This window comes from Apteryx mantelli, chromosome 18, assembly GCF_036417845.1.
Source record: "Apteryx mantelli isolate bAptMan1 chromosome 18, bAptMan1.hap1, whole genome shotgun sequence".
Lineage (NCBI taxonomy): Eukaryota > Metazoa > Chordata > Aves > Apterygiformes > Apterygidae > Apteryx > Apteryx mantelli.
In genome coordinates this window covers 14,224,855-14,247,868 of record NC_089995.1, presented here as the reverse complement: position 1 = coordinate 14,247,868, position 23,014 = coordinate 14,224,855, and the positions used below count along the sequence as shown (strand labels likewise).

General features: G+C 38.8%; 2 protein-coding genes across 2 annotated transcripts; both read right to left on the bottom strand.

Annotated features, from left to right (window-relative positions):
• Positions 1–7,398: 7,398 nt before the first annotated feature.
• Positions 7,399–11,066, bottom strand: TRIM44 (tripartite motif containing 44). The gene is made up of 3 exons (XM_067307561.1): positions 10,675–11,066; positions 8,391–8,718; positions 7,399–7,884 (listed from the first exon to the last, which is right to left on the bottom strand). The coding sequence occupies exons 2-3, from the start codon at positions 8,671–8,673 to the stop codon at positions 7,772–7,774; spliced, it is 396 nt and encodes a 131-aa protein (XP_067163662.1). The 5' UTR covers positions 8,674–8,718; positions 10,675–11,066; the 3' UTR covers positions 7,399–7,771.
• A 5,244-nt stretch (positions 11,067–16,310) lies between these two features.
• On the bottom strand, positions 16,311–21,494 carry TUBB1 (tubulin beta 1 class VI). The gene is made up of 4 exons (XM_013952700.2): positions 21,324–21,494; positions 19,291–19,399; positions 18,604–18,714; positions 16,311–18,486 (listed from the first exon to the last, which is right to left on the bottom strand). The coding sequence occupies exons 1-4, from the start codon at positions 21,378–21,380 to the stop codon at positions 17,414–17,416; spliced, it is 1,350 nt and encodes a 449-aa protein (XP_013808154.1). The 5' UTR covers positions 21,381–21,494; the 3' UTR covers positions 16,311–17,413.
• Positions 21,495–23,014: the final 1,520 nt, after the last annotated feature.

Sequence of the window (23,014 nt, the reverse complement as noted above, 5' to 3'; positions counted from 1 at the left end):
GAATTATGTATGTTTCAAATTACATTTGGAGAAAAGCTAAAATCTTACTAATGAGGCTGATGTGCAAAGCTTAATTAATATATTGGTTCTGCTGGACCGAACTTTGGTTACAGATGAAGAAATAATTTTCAAGTGTAGTTCCTGTATTTACATGAACACTAACTTATAATGTTTTCAAATAACGGAAGTCTCTTATAGAGCTGACGCTGCATATGTTGGAGGAGACTGGCATGTTAGGTTGACTTAGTGGAATTTTTATTTTTGTGTGATTCAAGGACTACCTCTTTTGGGACCAAGCCCAAATTAAGCAGAATGGTTTGTTCTAGCATTGTTGTTTGTTAATTTTTGATAGTTGTGTGATACAACTTGGTTTAGCAGAAAGTTTATTACTTGAAGCTTGAAATACAAAAGAATGTACAAAATATTTTTTTGATAAAACTTTTTAGCTCTTGTTTGACTGGTTGATCTAACATGGTACTCAGACTGTTTTTACAGTCCTTATAGGTAAAACATACAAAATGTCTCTAACCTACTAAGGCCTAAATTCTGTTCCTAAATATGACATTGATGAGCTGTGCATGCAGTAACTGAAGGTAGAATTTTATCTTAAACTTATAGGATATGTATCTCCATTTCTAAAATCCCATTAAATAAAGGGATACACTAAGCATAGAACATTAATATCTTGCAAGATGCTAGGGCTTCTAAGAAAAGTAGGTGTTCACTTTGAAATATAGAAGAAACACTTAAAGGACAAAAACATCTCAGTGGCTAAAGAGATACTTAAATGTAAGAGGAAGCAGTATTAAAAATGTTAATGATATATCTATTAACTTGATCATGCTCTGAAAATAATCTGGTACATCAACTGAATATTGTGTTATGCTTTAATTTAAACATAGTGTCTTGAATAGCACATTCTGTTCTAATCCAAATTTCGGAAGTTCCTTTATCTTTTAATTTAATATGCTCACAAAACAAGTCTCTTGAAGTGAAAGCCTTGAGAATAAAAAGTTTCATACAGTTTGAATTTGTTTCTTGGTACTAGCTATAGATTATTGGTACTGTCTCCAGTAACTGGCTGTGGGCACTTAAAGGTTAGACTTTGCCATCCTTATTCCATATTCTATCACTCCACTGGTAGTCCTGTGGACTTCAGTAGAGGCTATCTGTCCCGTAAGACTACTTCATTGTGGAAGAAAAATGGAAAAGCACAGCCCTTAATTAACTGATGATCTTGTGTTTTGGTGCCAGAGGCTCTTCCTGGAATTTTGATTCTAAGCTTACAAGTAATCTCAAGTCTATTTCTTAGCCTTTAAGAACTGTAATGTCACCTGTTCTACCATATTTTATGTTGCATGCCATTTCTGTTATATCACAGTTGCCTATTGAATAGTGTCTGCTAAACAGCACCAGCACTTGTTTTAAGTAAGTGGTGAATATAAGGGAACACAACCTTCCATAAAACCTTTTGTGTAGGAAAAAAAACCCAGGTATGTGTATGTATACCTTTTAAAAATTTAACTATTTTAAATATTTTTCTAAAAAGAAAGTTTGAAATTTTACCTTTGTAAACTGAAATCATTGAGGTTTGACATGCTTTTACATATTATTACAACTACAATAGCATTTCAACTTAAAAAAAAATGATGTGAAACTTCCGTGAAACTGTACCATCACTTCTGTTAAAAAGAGATGCCATGCTTGAAACCATTTTTAAATATTTGTTTAGCCTTAAGCATCACTTAGTTCTGGGCATTTTATAGTCAACTTAATGTTTTCCTAATTTGTCTGCACTAAGAACTGCATAGTATGAACTCACTGTTTGACCTTGCACTGAAAAAAAAATTAGGCTATTTAATTTTTGCAAGCATCCAACAGCTTCTTAAAAGATCATGATTTTCTTTGTTCTATTTTATTTTTATTGCTGCATTCTCATTCTGTCAGGGAGTATGGCTTTTTGTATGCGGCGCTTTTTAAATAAAATTTTATCTGAGTTCTGGCTAGTTCCTAAAACTTCCTATAAATTCGTGGGGGGGGGGGTTAACTGCTGGATGAGTAATGTAGAATGAGGAGGGTGAAGGTGAAGAAATGCCATGGTTTTTAATTTTTTTTATATTATTTTTTAACTCAAAATGTCTATCCTAAAATGCTTATTTTCAGTGGTAATAAACCCATTTGCAGCTGCTGTGGTCTCTTTTGCTTAATAACTGCTTTTTCTATAAATCTGACATATTAACTAGCAACTAGATTTCACACCCTGCTAGATCCTGTGGAAAGATCTTCCCTCTACTTGGGCTGAGATTCATATGCTACAAGCTACCTGTTAAGGAATGTGTCTTTCCACATAAAATCTGCATGCACACTGTTAAGAGCAGAAGAGAGCAAAATGTTTGGGTCTGGACAGTCATGTAAGAGCTCGCCCATTTGCACACAATTGTCAGGATAGGAGACCTTGCCTAAAGGAGTTTTGCTTGAGGTGGAGCGGTGCACTGGGCACCGGTTACAAGGTATTTGCTATCCTGTAAGAAGAGAAGGACAGATGCGCCTGCCAGGTGCTCAGTATGCATGCATACTCCAGTTGTTTCTTATCCACTTAAGCACATCAGATGTCCACAGTGGATCTCCTCAGTAGTGCACAGTGCGCTGCAGGGCTGCGTCATGGCTGGCAATGCCGGGAGGAACGTACGGTAGCGATGGCTGATAACTGCAGTGAGTGTGACCTGAGCTAGCGCAAGGAAGCTGTGGCTTCAGGTGGCTGGAAGAAGTGGATGAGGTGGGAAAGAGAAAGAAGAACACTAACCTACAGCTGGAGGGACAAAACTAATAAGAAAGGAAAGGGAGGTTCTGCCTGGAGGAGGGGCATGCTGTGAGTCTCCTAGGGTCCTTTTAAAACAAGCTGCAACCAGAAAAGCTATTAATTTTTTTTTTAAGGTTAAATTGCAGTAGCTGAAAGTTTGATGTCCTGACAAGCTTAATGCCCTCTTCTGTTGAAACTGAACATCTGTATTATCTGTTGCTTGTAGTGAAACTAAGTGTTCTTCTCAAGTAGTTCCATGGATGTAGACACATGCCTATGGAAAAATTCTTCTGAATGAAACTGCTTACCTGATTTATGTCAAAAGTTGAAACAAGGAGCTGGAAAATTACTTTTCTTCAGGTTTTATATAAGAATCAGACATACCAGTAGTGGGATTTTGGTGTTAATTTAGTTTTAGTAGAGATTTTTAGCTGTTAATTACATTTACCTTGCCCTTTACTTCTTGATTTAAACAGGCTTGGTGTGGCTAAAACAACAGTAGATCAACTTGTTTCACATTACCTGCAAGGCATTCCAAGAAGAAGAGATCTGTAGTGATTTAACCTTGTCTTGATGGTGTGTAGTTGTCTAGCTGCCATGTATTTATCTGCGCTATAAACTTTTAGCTTGTTGAGAGTGAGGTTTATGCAGTGTAAATCTTCCTAATAGCCTAATATTCTAGTGTTCTGAAAGGCACTACTGTTCACAGTCTGAAATGATGAAAACTGCTACCAAGGAAGAAAGCAAAGTCCTAAAATTACTGTGACACTGAAATGATTTGTGTCTGTATGAACACTAAAATAATATGCGTTTGATCAATCAGCAATAAAAATGAAGTACTTCTAAACAACTAAATTAAGGTTTCATTTACCTGAGAAGTATTTCCTCTTGCTGACAATGGGTGTCAGCACCAGTTCAGTTTTATAGCCGCTAATTGTAAATGTAAACCAGTTGTTAGTCATTATTTTGGAAAAATACGCTTAGAAGAAGCTTTAACTGAGATTTCCTACAGTGTTGCTGACTGTCTGTTATGGTCTGTAACTGCAGTTAAACTGTATGGGCTAGCCTGTTTCCAGCAAGTCTTAAATAAGTAACCCTAAGCACCCAACGTCTGGTAACTGCAACTTTTCAGCCCCCCCCCATTGGCATTGATAGATGCTCTGTTTGAAGATCAGCATCCTGCAGAAGTTAAAGTTTATAGAAGAACTGAAGAGAGCCTGTAAAGCTCATGTGAAAGCACCGAGTCATTCTGGAATCCTTCAGTTCCTCAAGCTGAAGGCTGTTCTTTCCCTAGCGCAGGACCTTTTCTTTCTCAATTTCCTAGCTTTCATTTATATACTGCCATAAAATTGAATGCTTCTAAAGGTGTGGTTACATGTTTATGGCTGAGCTGAATTACTTGTTCTCCATCACTGAAAGGAAACAGTCCCACGTCTGTCTGCCTACTTTCTTGTTCTTGGCTGTGCCATCCTGCTGCTTCTCTTGCACTGGATATAGTGTTCTTCAGACCCTTTGCTGAGCCAGTTCAATTTGCTGAGTCAGAAAACTATGAATATGAGAAGTCATATATATGCAGCCAGCAGCAAGGTGGGACACACTGGAAGGGAAGAAGGCATGGAGGTTCTCCTTATCTATAGTAAGCTATTAAGTTTACTGAAATTATATCATCTCTGCAATGTGTGTTGTGATAATTTCATGTTGCATCTATTAGAAAGTGTATTTGATACTGTAAAAAGTAACGGTTAATGTGGGAACGCTTAGTAATTCATCAGACCTCTGCAAATTTGTGGGTTTCAGGTTTTAGGTGGATTTGTTTTATAATTAGCACTTTGTTTTTCAGTCCAGCAAATCAGGAGGTAATTTGTAAGACATCAGATGATGGTCTGTAAAATTACAGCTGGCCCCCAGCTGGTGTCAATGCTTGGCAAAAGGTCAATTTATTTCCTGTATTATAATGTGTGTTATTATAACAGTAAAACTACATTTGTGTAAAATTGTAATATTGTTAATTTATCTTTCTCTTCATACGCACGTACCACAAGAAGTACAATACAGGATGTTTTCTTGCCATTCTCTTTTTCTCCAAAAGGTTTGACAGTTCTTTAATTAAAATGGTTAAAAATGCTGAACTAAAAAATAGTATCAGCTATATATTCATCAACTGCTGGAGGATATAAAGTCAACCATACATGGATAAATATTTTCCTACTAACCATGGGCCCAATCTTTTTTCCATCAAATTCCAAAAATTTCCATCGATACAAAAAAAAAAAAAAATTGCCCTTGCAATTGTGTACTTCAATATTCCTAGAACCTGTTGGACTTTGTGGACAGCCTGATAAGAAATCTTTTTTATAATATGGCCCAAATGTTGCAAGTAGCATAACTTGGTGAGTTCTTGTCAATGGCTTTTGGGGGAATATGTAGATATTATTAATCTGTGAGATAACTGCTTTGGTTTATCTAGATTTGCTATGTTTTAAACCCATTTACATATAGTAGCCATAGTAAAATCTAGCAGGTAAGTTGTGAAATTAGGAGTTAGTTAGGAAGTGTAGGTTAGTACTGATACTTAGGATTTATCTATATCATATAGTCCAGTATAATATTCTGAATGATCTAGCTGAAGTACTAGAAGCATTTTACTGTCTTAGCTTGATGGCTCTATACAGGCTTATTTCCTCTGTTTAGAATTGTCAATTTGGGGTAATATCAAGTGACATAATTTCTCTGCTTTTCCTGTGAAAGGATACAAAGGACAAATGGAAGCAGGGTGGTACTGCATAGATACATTATTTCTCTATCTGCAAAGTGAGATACAATAATGTGTACGATTTTTACAAGCCCTTATCTATCTAAGATCCTAAGTGTCTCTTGCCTTTCAAACTTAGGCACCTATGAGACTTAGAAACTTCTGAAAAAGTGCCCTAGCCTTTGATGTCACCCTGGTGTTTTTGAAACTTTTATCCAGTATTATTATCATCTGTGAAGAGAAAGTTTTACATTATCATGCTGTTCTATCATAACAACACTTTAAAAGCAACAAAGCTAACATAAAAGTTATTAAATACATTAAAATAGTTACTGATGCACAAGATTCTTAAAACTTGAGCGTACCTGAATTCTGACCTGCAGATCCTGGGTCCCTCCAGAGAAAATTTGTGCCAGGTTTTGTAGAATGGACATCTGAGAACTTGAATGACACTGCCAGAATTATTTTTACTTTAAATCCAGGTGTCCAAAAATTAAAAATGAATGTCTTCATCTGCTAAATCAACTAACCTTCAAAATGTAGTCCTGTAAAAGGAAACAGTACAAAACTGCAACTTTATCTTAAAATTAGGGCTGATTTCAGAGCGTGTTTTCAGCTGGTTCTCTTTGGTGAGTGCTGTACTTAGACAAGAAGAGATTTAACAGGAGATGACCTGTATTGTCATCAGAATGGCGTGATTTCCAGTAGCTGTGCAACAGATTAGGGTCATCAGCAGAAAGAACGGCAGAGCTTTAACGGCACAGCCCAATATGGCTTACACAAGCAGAGAAAGGAGATAAGTCCACAGCTATCAGAGGTAGGAAGTATTATTACTGACGTCTATATTTTATACGATAATAACTACAGCTTCATGTTTCTTGATTATGTTATTTCAAGGAAAATGTGCAATACCTCTGCCATTTGAAATTAAGGCAGAAGGAACACAGTGAAGGGATGATGGAATTAATAATCTATTGGAAATCATGTTGATATTGGCTTTTTATTATATTGTAACTTGGCTTATGTATAATTATTTGGTTTCCTCTGTACTATGTATTTGAGAAACTTGCTAAATTAAAGATAGTCACAAAATGATGGAATGTTGTTAGCAAAGGATTTTTTTAAGGAGGTTAATTATTTTTAATTTCGTTATGAATATAGGACAGCAGGCAAACTTGTAATCTCATCACAAATATTATACACATTGAGAAAGATTCATGTTTTCCCTTTTTGATCTATAAACTTTATACTCTTGATAAAATTATAACCATGTTGCATGAGCTCTAAAATTACAGCTATTTTATGAATAAATATTAAGTGTATTCAATAGCTATTTCATTTCTAGGTTTCACCATAAAGTGAGACTTTTCAGTAAGTGAGACTCTTAAATAAGCAGCTTTTCTTAGTCTAATAATTTTTGTGTTGTGCTAAATCCCCACAGTTTTCATATTTACATAGGAAGGCATCATTCTTATCAACTTCAGCTAATATTCAGCAGACACCTGCTTTAGTTGAGGTGACCTCAGTGGGAGTTCCACCCATGGCGATTATGTTAAATCTATTATACATGTAATAATACAGACAAAGCTTGAGCGCATTCACCTGAGAAACTGCAGCCTCCAGTTAAGTGTCCATCTTTCACTTTCTTGGGTAATAAAACTTTCGTAATGACTCTCTGAAAAATCATATGTGTAATCCTATGCCTGGAAAGATAACAGCAGGATTCAACTACTCTCTGCTTTGCAGTACAGTCTTGAGATAAGGTGGCTGTAGAATGATCTCCCTCTTGATCTACTCATACTATAATTAGAAGCACCTTTATCAATTGAAATATAAGCTGCTCTGTTTCCTTTTTAATTACATACTTGCTTTCTATCAGAATGCATCTCTTTTGTATATTTTTATTAAATGATTCAAACTAACCACAAAATAAAAAATACTGTTTTTATAGTACAGTTTTTATGCCCACAGATTAAAAAAAACAAAACTAATCAAAAAAAGACCTCTCTTTATCTAAAGAGCAAGCAGAACTGATGTTGTTGAAGTGTATGTTTCTTAGTCATGGAACCATTTTAGCATACTGCTGCCTTCCAAAAATAAAATCTGGACATGCTGCTGAGAAAAATACAGTTTTCTTTGCTGTTTCTGTTGGTGTCATCAGAAAGATCCACATTTTTAGTCAGATGTTGTGAATCAGAAAGAAGTAATCCCTCATAACATTATAACCAGAGGCCAAGTTTGACTTGCAGTTGCCTTTTACAACTGTGTATTTGTTTCAATCTCTCTACATAACCAGTAAAATGCAGTATAATGTCTGAATATCCTGTAATATCTGGAAAAGAAATACAAAAACATTTTAATTTCCATTCTATTATGTAACTGTTGTTTCATTTGAGACCTTCAAGACGGGGAGACTGCATCTGACAAGGGTATTCTTTGTCAGGCTATCGTAGATGCTAAAATCTAGCTGAACAGAGAGATATACCAGGACAGAAAAATATCTGCTACTGTACACATTCTTCTGTGCTTGTAGTGACTGGTTCTCTCAGAAGGAGCAGTATTCTAAAGAATAATTCTGTGAGCTTTTACTACTAGAATTTCTGTACCAAAACAGAGGTTAAGAGACATAAAGATTAAAATACTAGCCCTCTCTTGTGTGCTTAGTTGTAATATTCTTCAGTTGTAATATTCTTTGGGCTTTGTTATGTATTTATTTAAGTTTTTCTGGCATGTTGTTAGAAATTTGTAGTTAAAAATACTTAAGATTTAATAAGACAGTAGTCATGCTGCAGATTTACTTGGCTTTTCAGTTTCATCCTTTGATCCACCTGGACCTACCTGGTCTCACTTTTTTGGCCTCCCTGGACCCCTCCAGTGTCAAGACTTCAGCCTCCTTGGAACTCTTTAAAATCCCCTTTTCAGATTCTTTGGATCTATCCAGTCTGAGCTCTTCATCCTCTGTGGACTTCTCCAGTCTCCCTTCTTCATCTTCTCTGGACCTTTCAAGTCTCACCTCTTCAGCCTCTTTGGACTTCTCCAGTACCTCCTCTTCAATCTCCTTAGAGCTCTCCAGCCTCACCTCTTCAGATTCCTTGGAGCGCTCCAGTTTCACCTCTTCCATTTCACTGGACCTATCAAGTCTCACCTCATCAGGCTCTCAGGACCTCTATGGCGACAGTTCTTCAGTCTCCTTAGATCTCTCAAGTCTCACCTCAGTACCCTCCCTAGATTTTTCCAGTCCCACTTCTTCACCCTCCCTGGTTGTCTCCAGTCACACCTCCTCAGCTTCCTTGGACTTTTCCTGTACAATCCCTCCACCCTCACTAGATGTCTCAGAATACACTTCCTCTACCTCTTCAGAATCACTAGATCTCACTGATTTTAACAATTTCATGTTTCAGGACTCCTCTGAGCCATCCTCATCTGAGGATGTCTGTAATCTCATCTCTACACCCTTTCTGGATGTCTCTGATCTCTCCTTTCAGGATTCTTCTTCCCTCACTTCCTCAGTTTCACTGGACGTTTCTAATCTCACATCTTCAGTCCCCCCCGACCTCTCCACCCTCACATTTCTGGATGTTTCTAACTGCACCTCTTCAGCTTCTCTTGATCTCTGCATCTAACCCTCTTAGAATAACCATTTTCCCCTCTGCAACCTCTCTATACCTTTCTAAACCCTCCTCCTTTGTGTACTCTAATTTCTGTGTCAAATGTCTCCAAAAGCTCTTATTTGAGGGAAGTTTAGGGCTTTACAAATATGTCCTAGCATCTAAACAGAACTGAGCATGAAAACAAGTTGTACAAATCTATAATGGTGCCTTGTTTATAGCTGCATAGATATCAATATATATTCTGGAAATGTTGTAGAACACAATTTCTGTTACTAACCTAATTTTCATTCTGTCTAAGCCTGCTACCTCTTCCAAAGATTTAACTTTTTAATTAATGCTGAATGTTTATCTTTCAAGATCAATAAATAGTAAATAGAGGTAAATGTGCAAATAATGGCATCCAGGTTGCATATCTCCACTACCAATTTAAATTTGAGCAGGTTGTGCAGAATTGCAGGCAGTGGATACTTCATATGGAGGTACAGAGATGGAAGATGTGGTGGGGAGGAAATAGAGGGACATGTAGCTGAAACAAGTGTTCATCATTGCTAGCATAATTCTTTTCTGGCAAACTGTATTTGTGGCCTGGGCTGCCCATAAGGCTTAAAATAATCTTATTTGTAATTATTTTACCTACCAAGTCATCAGATGTTACCATTAAAAACAGCATTTGTATAAAACAATGTCCTTTACCAGTATATGTATATATAAGTAGTACAGTTAATTGTGTTACATCAAATATATTGCATAGGTAACAGAGTTGGGCTTTCTTATATCTTTTGTGCTTCCTTGAATTATTTTCTTATCATTGTTATAGTTGGGTTTTCAGAAGACAGATATGTTTTGTTTCAATATCACCTCACTGGTACCCTTTCTGTCTTGAAAGGGCTGCCTGTCATTAGAAATATCTTTTAACGGTTTAAATTTTTACAAGCTGGAAAGCTTTGCTTCAATAGGCTGTATATGTCTCAGAAGTAAGAGGACAAAAATGGTTTGCACAAAATCTAAATAAGGAAATAAATGCATGAAATAGGAATTGCTTGCTGCCTTAATTATATTATTTATTTATTTAAAATGAAGTAGGAAAGATTGTAATACTTTGATTTTAGAAATGAAGCCCAAATTCAATTGGAGGAAATGAACTAGTCTAATCTTGTGTCCTAAAATGTCCACTTTCAAGATGTCATCACAACTGGCACCAATTAGAATCTTTTTTCAGTAATCTCAGTAGAGAGAGACAAAGTAGGTGAAGTAAGGATAGGAAATTCCTTCCTTCTTCCTGCTCTTTCCTCCCAGTTGGTGTTCCTGCTAATTACACTAATAGGCAATCTTTTCTTATTGTCATATGATTATCTGGGAGACAGACTATGATGTATTTAGTGAACGATTGCTCTTTTAGTTCTGGTGGATCTATGCTATCATTCTTATTGCGTATTGATTGTTAAATGCAGTGGTCCTGGACTAAGTGAAATCTCTAATAAAACTGATGATTCTCTGCTTGAGAAACTTACTGTAAATGTAGCCATCACTGTGTAGTTTCTAGGGTGATACACGTCAGCAGATAACAGAATAGACAGGAAAACACAAGGTCTCTATGGAATGACCCAAGTCATCAGGGTTTCCTCAAGATCCATAGGGCTCTTGGAGGATTCTTACATATTTTGTGGTGTGCTCTGGTTTTGGATGGAAAGGATAGATGGGAGAATAGGTATACATACTTACACACAAGCATGTAATAAAAGCCCAATCCAAAATGTACTTAAATCCCAATTATTTAACTGAGCATTAGATTAGGACTGTGTTGATGCCTATCAAATGTGATTCAAGTCAACTCATAGCTCTTTGCTTATTATTGCTATTACATATGGAAAATTGTCTACTACTTTCCAGCAAGTGTAAACAAATGATTAGAGCTGCTAGTTTATGTTGGTTTTGATGTCTGTTTAGAGCAAATAATTTATATAATTTTAAGTGTTTGCAACAAATGGTCTTTCTTACATCCAAGAGAGTCCCATGCCAAGGCATCATATTCTAAGGGATAAACTCAGAAAATGGGACAGCTTGGCCACACATGGCTTATAACACAGACTATCTCTGATTTGAAGTTTTAAGCACCACTTGGTTCTTGTCTTCATCTTTACACTGTTAAATAGAACAAGCTAAAAAACTTGGCAGAGAGACATAATGACAACTGATATAGCTGGAAAAAAAAAAAAACAACAGGTGCTTTCAGGCACTTGCTTAAATTCTTAATTACAACAGCATTACTGAACTATTTAGCAATGACTTAACATTTAACTAATATAATTAGTGTATAACTAGCCATCAGCCTCATAGAAGAGAGTCAGGCTTAAATGTTTAGTCCGTAGTTTATTCAAATGTAGTATTTTTCTGACACACTACTGGCTCCGAAACACCAAACCTCCCTTTTCTGGATCCCTGGGGCAGGTCCCAGCTGGCCATACCTGGAAGCTAGAACTGAGGCCTCTCTAAACAGTATTTAGCGCCGGGGGAAGCGGAGACAAACGCTGCGTTGGTGCGGCGTTGATCAGACGCAGCGCCACGTCCCCGCACGGCCGGGCGGGCCGCTCCCGCTCCCCCGCCCCGGGCTAGCGCTGGTTTCCTCGCCGGCCCAAGGGAAGGGCTTCGCCACGGCTCTTCTGAGGCGGCCGCGCGCGCCTCTTCAGCAAACGGCCGGGACTCGCGTGCCTAATTTAGCGCTCTGATTGGTTGCTCCCGTGACTGAGGGGGGGTCGGTTAGTTGCTATTGGCCAGCTTCCCTGAGGTAACTCGCACTGTGGTTGGCGGCGCGAGCGCTCGTGCCTGTTGATTGGCTGGCGGCGGGCAGCACCGCCTTTCCCGTTCCGGTGGGCGCTGACCTTGGCGGCGGAGGAGCCTCGCTGGAGCCGCAGCCATGGTGGCGTACTGGCGGCAGGCCGGGCTCAGGTACCGGCCTCGGCCGGGCCGCCCGGGGGCCGGGGGGCTCCTAGAGGGGCCTCTGGAGGGGACGGGAGGCTCTGGGGACATGTTTGATTCTCACCGGCATTTTTTTCCCCCTTCCCTCCCGCCTTTAGTTACATCCGGTACTCCCAGATCTGTGCCCAGGTCGTTAGAGCAGCGATGAAGCCTCAGTACAAAGCAGAGGCGGAGAGGGCGGCGACGGCTACTGTGAAAACAGTGAAACCCAAGAAGGAATGAAATGTAAGTAACTGCCTGGGCGGGGGCGCCTTATTGCAGCTCTTTACCTGAGGAGCGTCGGTTTCCTAATGTTTCCCTAACGGGCAGACTCATCTGTGTAAAGGTTACCTAATATCTGTGAAAGGTAAATGCCACTTGTAATTTTACTTGTGGCATTGCATACATCACCTGCAACTGAAATCTTCTCTAGACTCTGTCTCAAGCATGAAATAACATACCTGGAAAAGATAGATTTGTGACCAGGACTGTTATACGGATGAGGCATCAACCTGCCTTAGTAAATGTAATGTGTGTGCCTTAACATTACCATCACTGTGTTTACAGACACAGTAATATTGCTGAAACAGTGCAGGTCTCTCTGTGAGGTGCTTGCTTGATCAGCCTGCTTGTAAATGACAGTGCTGTCTGTAAAATAGTAAAACAAATCTCTGAATCAAGACCTGCAGTTGATATGGCTGGCAAAATACATGTTAGGCCTCTGTTTTGCATTTTTAAAAAACTGTTTTAGGCCTGGTCAGGAATGGTTTCAACTGATGTGCTAAAAACAAATAGATGGCAGTACTAAAAATGTAGAACAGCTTCTGTTCTTGATGTGAAATTACCTCCTGTTTGAAGCCAACCTTGTACATGTTTCCTCATTCTTGAATCAAGTAATTTGTGCTTTAAATCTCTCATAGGAACTGGCCTGTGGTGAATACTGTAACAACAAACTACAAAGCTGTAGGCAATCTCAAGACTCTGCAATATAATGTCATCACATTAACTGTAAAACTTGCCAGTATATGTAAATCAGCATGCTAATAAATGTCACTTAACAAACGAACGCATGTGTGGCAAGTGGTGGTCTTCTTTAAATGGATGAAATATTCCTTTTTGCAGAGACGTTTATCTTTTACTTGTGTTAAAACAGAAATTTGTTTTTTATCAAACTCTACTGCTCAGTAACAACATAGGTTTATTTTTAAGGGAAGTATCTTGGTGTTCACATTGCTATTTCAGGTACATTGAAGAGGGAGAGATTTAACTGTTGTTTAAAATTTTGCCTACTTTAGTTCAATGATTAATGCATGCTTTCGGCAAAAGTTTTCCACATTAATATCTATGTTCAATGGAGAATATAGGCCCATAATTTCAAAAGTGTGATTAAAAATACTTCTGTCGGCTTTGTCCTATTGCTGGAAGTGGTGGACTGTTTTTAAGTTTCTCTATGGTCATAGAGTTCATCTTCCATTTGTGCTCAGAACTACTTAATGAAAATCAGTTTGATGAAGCTTAGGCTTAAAGGCTGAACTGGAAACAAGCTATTTCTCCATGGGTGTGATGCCTGGGATCTAATTTCCCAAACTGTCTGGTACACAGTAGTGATTCAGTATTTGGGGACTTGGCTTTCTTCACAGGATGGGCAGGAAGAACAGAACAGAAGTCCCTGGACTGTACTCTCACTGAATTCTTGGTTGTCCTTCTTGCTTATGCTTTGTCATTGTCCTGGGAGGGCAGGGACGTGCACTTCACTAGGGAACAGTAGGAGAGGAAGGTGGTACTCCATCCTCTCTGGATCAGGGGGGAAGTTGTGCTTTCAGCTGTATTGGTTTGGGGGAAATGTTTACATGTTCTTGCTGCAGTGTAGCTTCACATCAAGTATAATGTTGCCCTGCTGCATAGGAATAAATATAGCACACATAATTCACTTCAAAATTGTGTTCACCTGCACTCTTCTTAGTATGGATGATAATACCAAAGACTCAAACTAAAACGTGAAGTATTACTTTCTCTCTTCAGACTTACTCCTGAGTTGAGCATACTTCGGGCTCTGTCAGGTGCCCTATTTCTGGTGTTACATGCTTAGGTGCTTTCCCAGTCTTTGGCTCAACTTTTTACATTCATAACTAACATTTGAATGCAAATGTGAACTGTAGCTGACATGCATATAGTGCTTTCCAATACTTGCTGCATCTTAAAGCATCCTGATCTCAGTCTTCTAGGTTGATTTGTTTTACACAGAAGTTGGAGACAAGCAGAGAAAAAGAGGTTTTGTTGCAGCTGTACTGCTGAACTACCATCAACTCAGATTTTATCTCACTCTAGAAAATGCAAGAGAGTAATGTATTTTTTTTCCTGGGAGGATGCACTTTTTTGGGGGGGGGGGGCAGCGGGGAGAGACACAACAAAAATCAAAACCTACACCTGTTAGCATAATTCTTACAACATTACTTCATCACCCAGCTAGCCTTCTAGCTGCCCAAATGGAGAAATTCATTAATAACATGTGATGTTCCAGCTCTGGCTTTTAATACTGCAGAGGTTGCATGCTTTCTTATGTGCTTTCTGTAGCCTTCATCACAGCTGCACAGACAAAAAGGATGATGTATTTTTTTTGCAGCTACTTTAAAAATGCATACAATTGAAAAGGTATGATTGCTGTCAGTCAAATTATTCCTATTTAGTAGAAATGGAACAATAGGAGGGTGGAGGAAAAAAGAGAAAGCCTAAGTCACAAGGCTTCCCCTTTTGTTGACTTTATTAAATGTAAATGTTGTTCTGCGTCTTAAATCAGGTAATCTATTCAAAACAAGTATTCAAAACCATTAATATATTTAAAATAACTACAGGAGTAAAGAAATAACATATTGTGATGATTGCCACTAATTTTTTTTATGTATATTTCATGGAATATCAGCATCTTAAAATATTCAGTGTAACTGAGGCTTTAGAACTTTTTTTTTAATCTCCTTGTCGCAGCAGTCTCTTCAAAGCTAATCATTTAATGGCAGAATGCATGACAAATGTAAAGTCCAAGTTTAGTTGCAAAGAATAGCTTGGTCACATGATTAAGCTAGTGCAACTAGAATACCCAGGATTTTAAAGTGCACAGAAAACAAACTAAGTGTGTGTGTGTGTGTGTGTGTGTGCATGTGGGAGGGTGGGGGGGGGGGTGGCACGTGGAGAGGTGGCACCTAAATTTTCTTTAGAAAAAAAAAAAAAGCTTTAGGCAATCCTTTAAAATTAATACACTTCTGGTTTTTAATACAGTTTTCAAAAGAGAATTCAAGATATGTCAAAAAAAAGGATTTTATATATTTTTGCATATGTAATTTTTATGTGATTTTTATATATCATGCCCATCTACTGTAAAACTGACATATCACAGGTGAGCAGTATTCACAGATTCTTAAGAGTACATCATATAAACGGGTTGAGAAGAGTGCTATTAAAATGTATTAGAATTATATTTGGTTATTAAAACTCAGTTGTCATAAATGGGTTCTTCAGTAATAATTTTGCTGTAAATGGAAGCTCTAATTCAGACAGGGTAATGTTTGAGGAAAGGATTAGGCTCCTTCTAAGTCAGCAGAAGTTATATTTTTCATTAAGTGTGTGCACAGGTGCCCTGCTGGTTTTAGATACAAAGAAACAAATGAAGGTTAGGTGCTTAAATACTTTGAAAATCCAGTTCTGTCTTTAAATCTATAGAAGGTCTTTGAGTGATATCACGCAGTTTGTCTGCGTTTGGGAGAAAAGACAGTTTTGGTTTGTGTACAGGGGTTCTTTTCTTTAGAAGTCCTATCATGAATATTGGGGAGGGTTACTTAATAACTGAGTGATTAAATAAATACATTTAGCTCAATCTATATTTTGTATCTTTATCCACATCCACTTGATCAGTAAGGTAATGTCTACTTATCATACTTCTATTAAGTGGAAGAAAATACATTCAAACGTTTTGAGGTAAGCAATTAAAAAAATGTCAGCTAGACTTGGCACTTTGAATACCAAAACACAATAGAAGTTGGCTCCCTTAGAAATGATTTTCACTTACCATTCTTGTAAATATCCCTGCGTATGGTGTAGAGTTGCCCATTTAATATTAAATTCGCCTTTTAGATCTACACCTTAGAAATAAGTTATTTTACCTCTCTTGCCAAACATGATATTAACTCTCAAACAGATGAAAACAGTCAACAATTTTGTGTTTTTTATTTTCAAGAGTATAAGAAACCAAGCTCATTTTTTTTATTGTAATTTAAAGTTAGTCCGTACAAGAACAAACTATGTTTTTTGCCTATCAAGTGTGTCAACTTTTGAAGTATTTTATTTTAAAAAAAAGATATAGAATATTTAAACAATGTTATAAAAACAGTGCTAAATATATGGCTGTGAACATTTCTGTAGTTGGCAAGAAACTTTTTCCTGACATCAAGATACAGTTCTGAGTCAGTAATTACCATTGAACTTGCATCTCTAACTAGATGCAACCCATTTCATCCATTTTGCTGTACTGAAAGATAGGCGGAAAGGTTACAACAGTTAGTATATGAAAAAAAAAACCACCACACCAAAACTTCTATACTGTGTTCACAATTTTGCATGTTAGTGTAACTCAGTCTATAGTTTGAAATAAAAACAAACCACACCATGACAATGAATACAAGCTCTGCAATTATAAACCAGCAATCTAATAGTGCTATTTAAGTACTTCCTTAAAAAGTAAGAATTAAGGTGCCTATTCAGTCTCTACTGAAGAAAGCTCTGCTTAAGAAACTGAACTTACCTGCAGATCTAGATAGGTCTATGGAGTGCATAATAAAACTGATACTGCCTTTGTAGTTCTTTATCGATATGCATGTGTTCCTAAAAACAGTAACAGGTTCACAAACAAAAACCTGAACTGTGTTTACTTGAGAATAAATAAATATGACAAGAGTCTATAGCCTATTCTGCTGCTGCTTATGATCCTGATATGCACACACAGGCTGTATATTACATGTGTCTGGCTATATATTCCAAAAGTGAATACATTAATAAGAAAGACTGTTTTGAAACAACTTTTCTTCACAGTGGTTCTTTTTTTGGGAGAGATTCAGTTGTCTAGGAAAGCAAAGCATAGCCGCTGTTGATTTCAAAAGCATTATATTGTAACATTGGATATATTTGTGCCTGATACAGAGAAAAAAAGTCTTAAAGGTGTTCCTTTGGGTGGGCAAATGAAGGCTATTGCTCTTTTTAGAGTGTCAATGGGCTTGTTAGGACAATGTTTTTATATTACTATTGTTTCTAGGGCGTTTCCTCTTCTGGTCTAACTTCCACTTCTACCTCTTCATATTCCTCAACATCTGCTGTGGCATCCTGGTACTGTTGATACTCGGACACAAGGTCATTGGTGTTACCTTCTGCTTCAGAGAACTCCATCTCATCCATACCTTCACCAGTATACCAATGGAGAAATGCTTTTCTTCTAAACATAGCTGAGAATTGTTCAGAAACCCTGATGAAGAGCTCCTGAATAGCTGTGTTATTGCCGATAAAGGTAGCTGCCATCTTCAGTCCTCGGGGTGGTATATCACACACTGCCACTTTGACATTATTAGGGATCCACTCCACAAAGTAAGAACTATTCTTGGTTTGGACAGCCAGTAACTGCTCATCCACTTCTCTGGTAGACATTCGGCCTCTGAAGATGCATGCCACGGTCAAGTAACGTCCATGACGAGGGTCACAGGCTGCCATCATGTTGCGTGCATCAAACATTTGTTGAGTGAGCTCTGGTACTGACAGGGCTCTGTACTGTTGACTACCTCGAGCTGTCAGTGGAGCAAAGCCAGGCATAAAAAAATGCAAGCGTGGAAAAGGCACCATGTTAACAGCCAGCTTCCTCAGATCTGCATTCAGTTGACCAGGAAAACGGAGTGAGGTTGTGACCCCACTCATTGTTAGGGACACCAAGTGGTTGAGGTCACCATAGGTGGGATTGGTAAGCTTTAAAGTTCTAAAACATATGTCGTATAGAGCTTCGTTGTCAATGCAAAAGGTTTCGTCTGTGTTCTCTATTAGTTGGTGGATGGAAAGGATGGCGTTATATGGTTCTACAACTGTGTCAGATACTTTGGGTGAAGGCACAACACTGAAGGTGTTCATAATCCTGTCAGGATATTCTTCTCTGATTTTGTTGATGAGGAGCGTGCCCATACCTGAGCCTGTACCACCACCAAGTGAATGGATAAGCTGAAACCCCTGAAGACAATCACAGCTCTCGCACTCATTCCTGACCACGTCCATGACATTTTCAATCAGTTCAGCTCCTTCTGTGTAATGCCCCTTAGCCCAGTTGTTGCCAGCACCTGAGTTACCTGTACAGAAAACCAGCCATGATATTACCAAGACTGATTTTTAAAGGCTGTAAGAATGGTGTTAAAAGGCCACTTGGAGCCTGCTGGCCCTAGCTAATTTACTAACAGCATACATACCATGAATAAAATTGTCAGGTCGAAATAATGGGCCTATTTTGCTAGATCGTACACTGTCCATAGTTCCAGGTTCTAGGTCCACCAAGATAGAACGGGGCACATATTTATGAGCTAGAACGAAAGAAAAATGTGTACAAGTTACTGGGTCTACTGACAAAAATATTATCCCCATCTCATCGCCTCAGTCTAGGTATTTCAAGGTATTTCACCATATTTTATAAGGAGGTATAGAAAAAGAATGACCAACAAAGCATAAGTTGGAGCTAAGTCCAATCCTTTTCAGTGAGCTTAAAAAACAGACGGGTTCAGCTTGTGCCACAAGTAAACTTCAAAGCAAAACAAACAAAACCATCAGGGAACTCAAACAGGCCAAGGACAACTGGGCTCACTCCTGCAGAATTACCAAAGGAAAACAGGTACAGATCTCAGAAGTTTTGCTTTGTTTAAGAACAGGGTTGGGCTATCAGATAGCAGAAGTGTTTTTCTGAAGCCTGAAATTTAATGTGAACAACTGCTATTAGAAGTCAAAGAGACAGGCTATAACCTACTCTGAAAACTCCTATCCACCTACAGTGGTTTTGGAGCTTTATTTATTTATTTATTTATTTAAACTTTTGTTCCTAATTTAACCTTCATGTTGGTGCTGTAAATCGCTCTAACAACAGCCTAACAGTGCTGAGCACTTACAGTAAGCCTCATTGAAGTACACGTTAATTCGCTCGAGCTGCAGTGGTGCATCCCCACGGTAGTTTCCAGCGATGTCAATCCCATGTTCGTCACTTATCACCTCCCAGAACTGAAAAAGGAAAGATGTTCAAGACACTCAAAAAGAAATATTTTTTCAGCACTGTGTTCAGCATCCTTTCTGCTGCTCTCATGGCTGTGACTGCACACGAAGCGGGTACTGTGCCTGAAGTTGGGGGAAGGGGGGTGCTTTGCTGCTTACACATTAGACTGTAGAGGATGGAAGAACAATTTGAGTAAAAATAGCTGAATGAAATGCAATCGTGCTAGTCAGCGCAATCCCCCTCCCCCCCCATATGTTCCAGAGAAGAGCTTAGCCAGCCATTTATGCCAGCAGGCAAGCACCTGTGCGCTAATAAGTCCCTTTACAGTTAAGCAAAATTGGTATTAGTTTAAATAACACAGGTACTAGTTGGTACAGGCTTAAATAGTATGGGACAAGCAGGCTTTTTTGTGTTTTGGTGGGGGGTTTTTGTTTGTTTAGAGGGAGGATATTTGTTTTGAGGCCAATCATGCACAAGTGGGACTGTGCTGTGGCAAATCCGGCTCAGCCAATTTATGTGAACAATACTGTCTACAAACATATTGGTCCTTTTAATTGCGGTTGCATTTATACTCTTCTTTTAGGTCCATTCCTCACCATCAACCTCCACCAGAAACCCATCTAATTTTTGGTGATCAAGAGTTAATAGTGTAATTCTGAACATCTGTGAGACTCTAAACCTGATATTTTGCTTTTGACCTCTTATTTATAAATACATATATATATAATAGATATAGATATTATAACAAAATAATAAAACATATAGAGATTTTATATATTATATACACAGGGCTTTCTTGGCAGAGGGGAAACTTGGAGGCAACACACTCAACTTGTCTTATACTTGAGTATCCGGGGGGGGGGGGGGGGGAGGAGGGAAGAAGACCCAAATGTCCTATCTTGACATTCATATGGTTGTCTTGTACTGGGACTCTTATCTAGGCAGCTACCACAGCAGCGTTAATGCAGACACACCCACCCGCTATAATGTCCAGGCTATTTTAATTCTAAAGGTCTTTTGGTTTAGCATCCAGGCTCATTTTAACTCCACAAATACAACATTGTCAGCAATGTCCCCCCTTTAGCTATCGTGTCTTCAGAGAGCCCCCCCACCCCCATCCGCTAGACACACACACACACACACACACACACACACTCTCTCTCTCTCTCTCTCTCTCTCTCTCTCTCTCTCTCTCTCTCTCTTAAATTAATCCAATACTTTTTTGGGGGACAATGTCCTACTAATGAACAACAACAACAAACCCTATGGCCATCATACAGCAGAAGCAATGTTTTCTTCTCCATAGCACACGCACACTGTCAGCAATGACTGACTTCTCTCTAAGCAACAGCATGCATTTGTTCGAACTGAACAAATATACTCTAAATGACATGGCTATCTGTCACTGGAGGCCAATTAGGCAGGAATCCTTAACTGCACTTTGTGCTGGTCTTAAAAAACCTTAATTGTTCAGTGTTAGTACAGGTCATCCTGTTGGCTAATAAAACCATCTGAATAGTTACAATGTGGGGGAGTTAGTGATGTATATCTGAACTAACACACTGGCTGCAGTCCTGCAATTGTTGACTTCTTTATTTGTCCCAATATTTTATAGCCCAGACTAATGCCCCTTGGAATATGAGGCCGAGCAGGAATCCTCTGGAGCACGTATAATCACAGTGTCATACAGCCACTGCAAAGAAGTTTCATTTTTTGCCAGTCTTAACATCAACTTTTGCATGAGGAGCAAGCCCATCTTACCACTTTCACATCAAAACACCCCTAGTCACGGCTAACACGCCATACATCCTCTCATTAAGACGGCAAAGTACTCATCCCTCCAGCCCCAAAGCTCCAGCCTGTTAATGATATTTCACCTGCTGCTATTGATAGCATTTACTACTAATGACCAATATTGAAAAGAAGCCTCACCTTAGCTCCAATTTGGTTTCCACACTGGCCAATCTGAAGATGCACAATTTCACGCATTTTTGTGTAGCTTGGACCTGTCAGTAGCTACAGCCTAAGGCAGGTTTTCTAGTTGCAGTCCCTAGAACAAGCCCTCTTTCTGCTGCAGTATCAGCTACACCCAGCACAGTCCGGCCCCAGGGGCCTTTTTATACTGGTGGGGCTGCCACTCACCCACAAGGGGAGTAGCCAGCTCCTCACAAGTTGCCCATCAAAGTAGTTCACAAGAAGGCAAAGTGCCTCCTCACTGCCTACGTACAGAGCGTAAGAGCACATTGCAGAAGGAGGGTGGGAAAAATGTCACCTCCCCTCCCCAACTAATTCCAGTTTTCTGTGCAGCAAACACTGTGATTCATGAATACTTGTGCACATTGTATTGGTTTCATTGTTTTATACATACATATATACACACACACAGAGCTGTTGCGTAGAGCTATTTCCCACCAAAAATGAGTAATGTTAATTTATTAAGTACATGTGTTTCTGCCACATAATTTAAATTTTACGCATCAGAAAAGTAATACAAGTCAACAGCCATAATCAAACCAATAACAACTTTGAGCATTAACCGTCTGTGATCACAACATTCAGCACGCTGCCAGACGGAGCTGCAGTTCACTAATAAGCATCAGCCTCAGTGTCTAACTGCAGGAAGGGGCCGGGGGAGCAGGGGAATTTTAAAACCCATCTCTACGTGTGGTTACAGAATACTTATCCAGCATACTTGGGTGACAGAGGTAACTCTATGTTTAATACACCAAAGGTTGCGGTGGGTAGGCATGACATTATTAGCTATTATTTGCTTGCTATAAGGTAAGAATGTTTTTTTCTTTCCAGCCAGGTCCTATTGTATCTCACCAAAGGCATATTTTTCCAGAGACATTTAGCTCAGATATGCACTTAAGTTTTGTGAACTAGGGCTCCATAGACACCCTTTTTTGAAAAAGAAGAAAGATATGGGTTAATCTTTCATAATAAAGGTTTTTTTGCTAGGTAGTAGTTCATAGGGAGGATCCTGGAAGGAAGGGAAAGCCCAATGCTTTCATCTGTCCGGGCATTTTCCAAAAGCACTACTGGGAATACACCCAACCTAAGAGCTGAACCAACCTGCACGTACACACGTGCGTGCTCTCTCCCTCTCCTGCCATCTTCCCCCCTCCCCCCAGCATAGCTAATAAGTTATATCAAATGCTGCAAAACAGGAACAAGTGATTTATGATAAAGAATTGGCTAACTTAGGTGAGTTGCAGAAAATATTAGGCTGAAACCTATTCACCAAATCAACCAAAGCAAGAGGCTGGAGAAATGCACCTACAAAATGATTGTCTTTACAGCTAGGAATGTGGCTAAAAGGAAACCACACATTTTCTGATCAGACCTCAATGTCTCATCCTAGTTGTCTTCAGTGCAAAATAATAAAAAAAAAGCACTGAAAAATGAATACAGTTCTGAGCGCATGCAGGAGGCCAGGGCCCATAGCAGACCCAGCCTGAGAAGCCCACCGAGGCATACATGTGAACTAAGACTCTAAGCAGAGCAGCCAGTGTATATTCGCTAGGCCAGTGGCTGAAACAGAGATGCCTTAAGGACTTTATCATCAGTGACAATTTAGGTGCTCAAAACACATAGAAAAGAGCTGGGGTAGATGGGTGGGG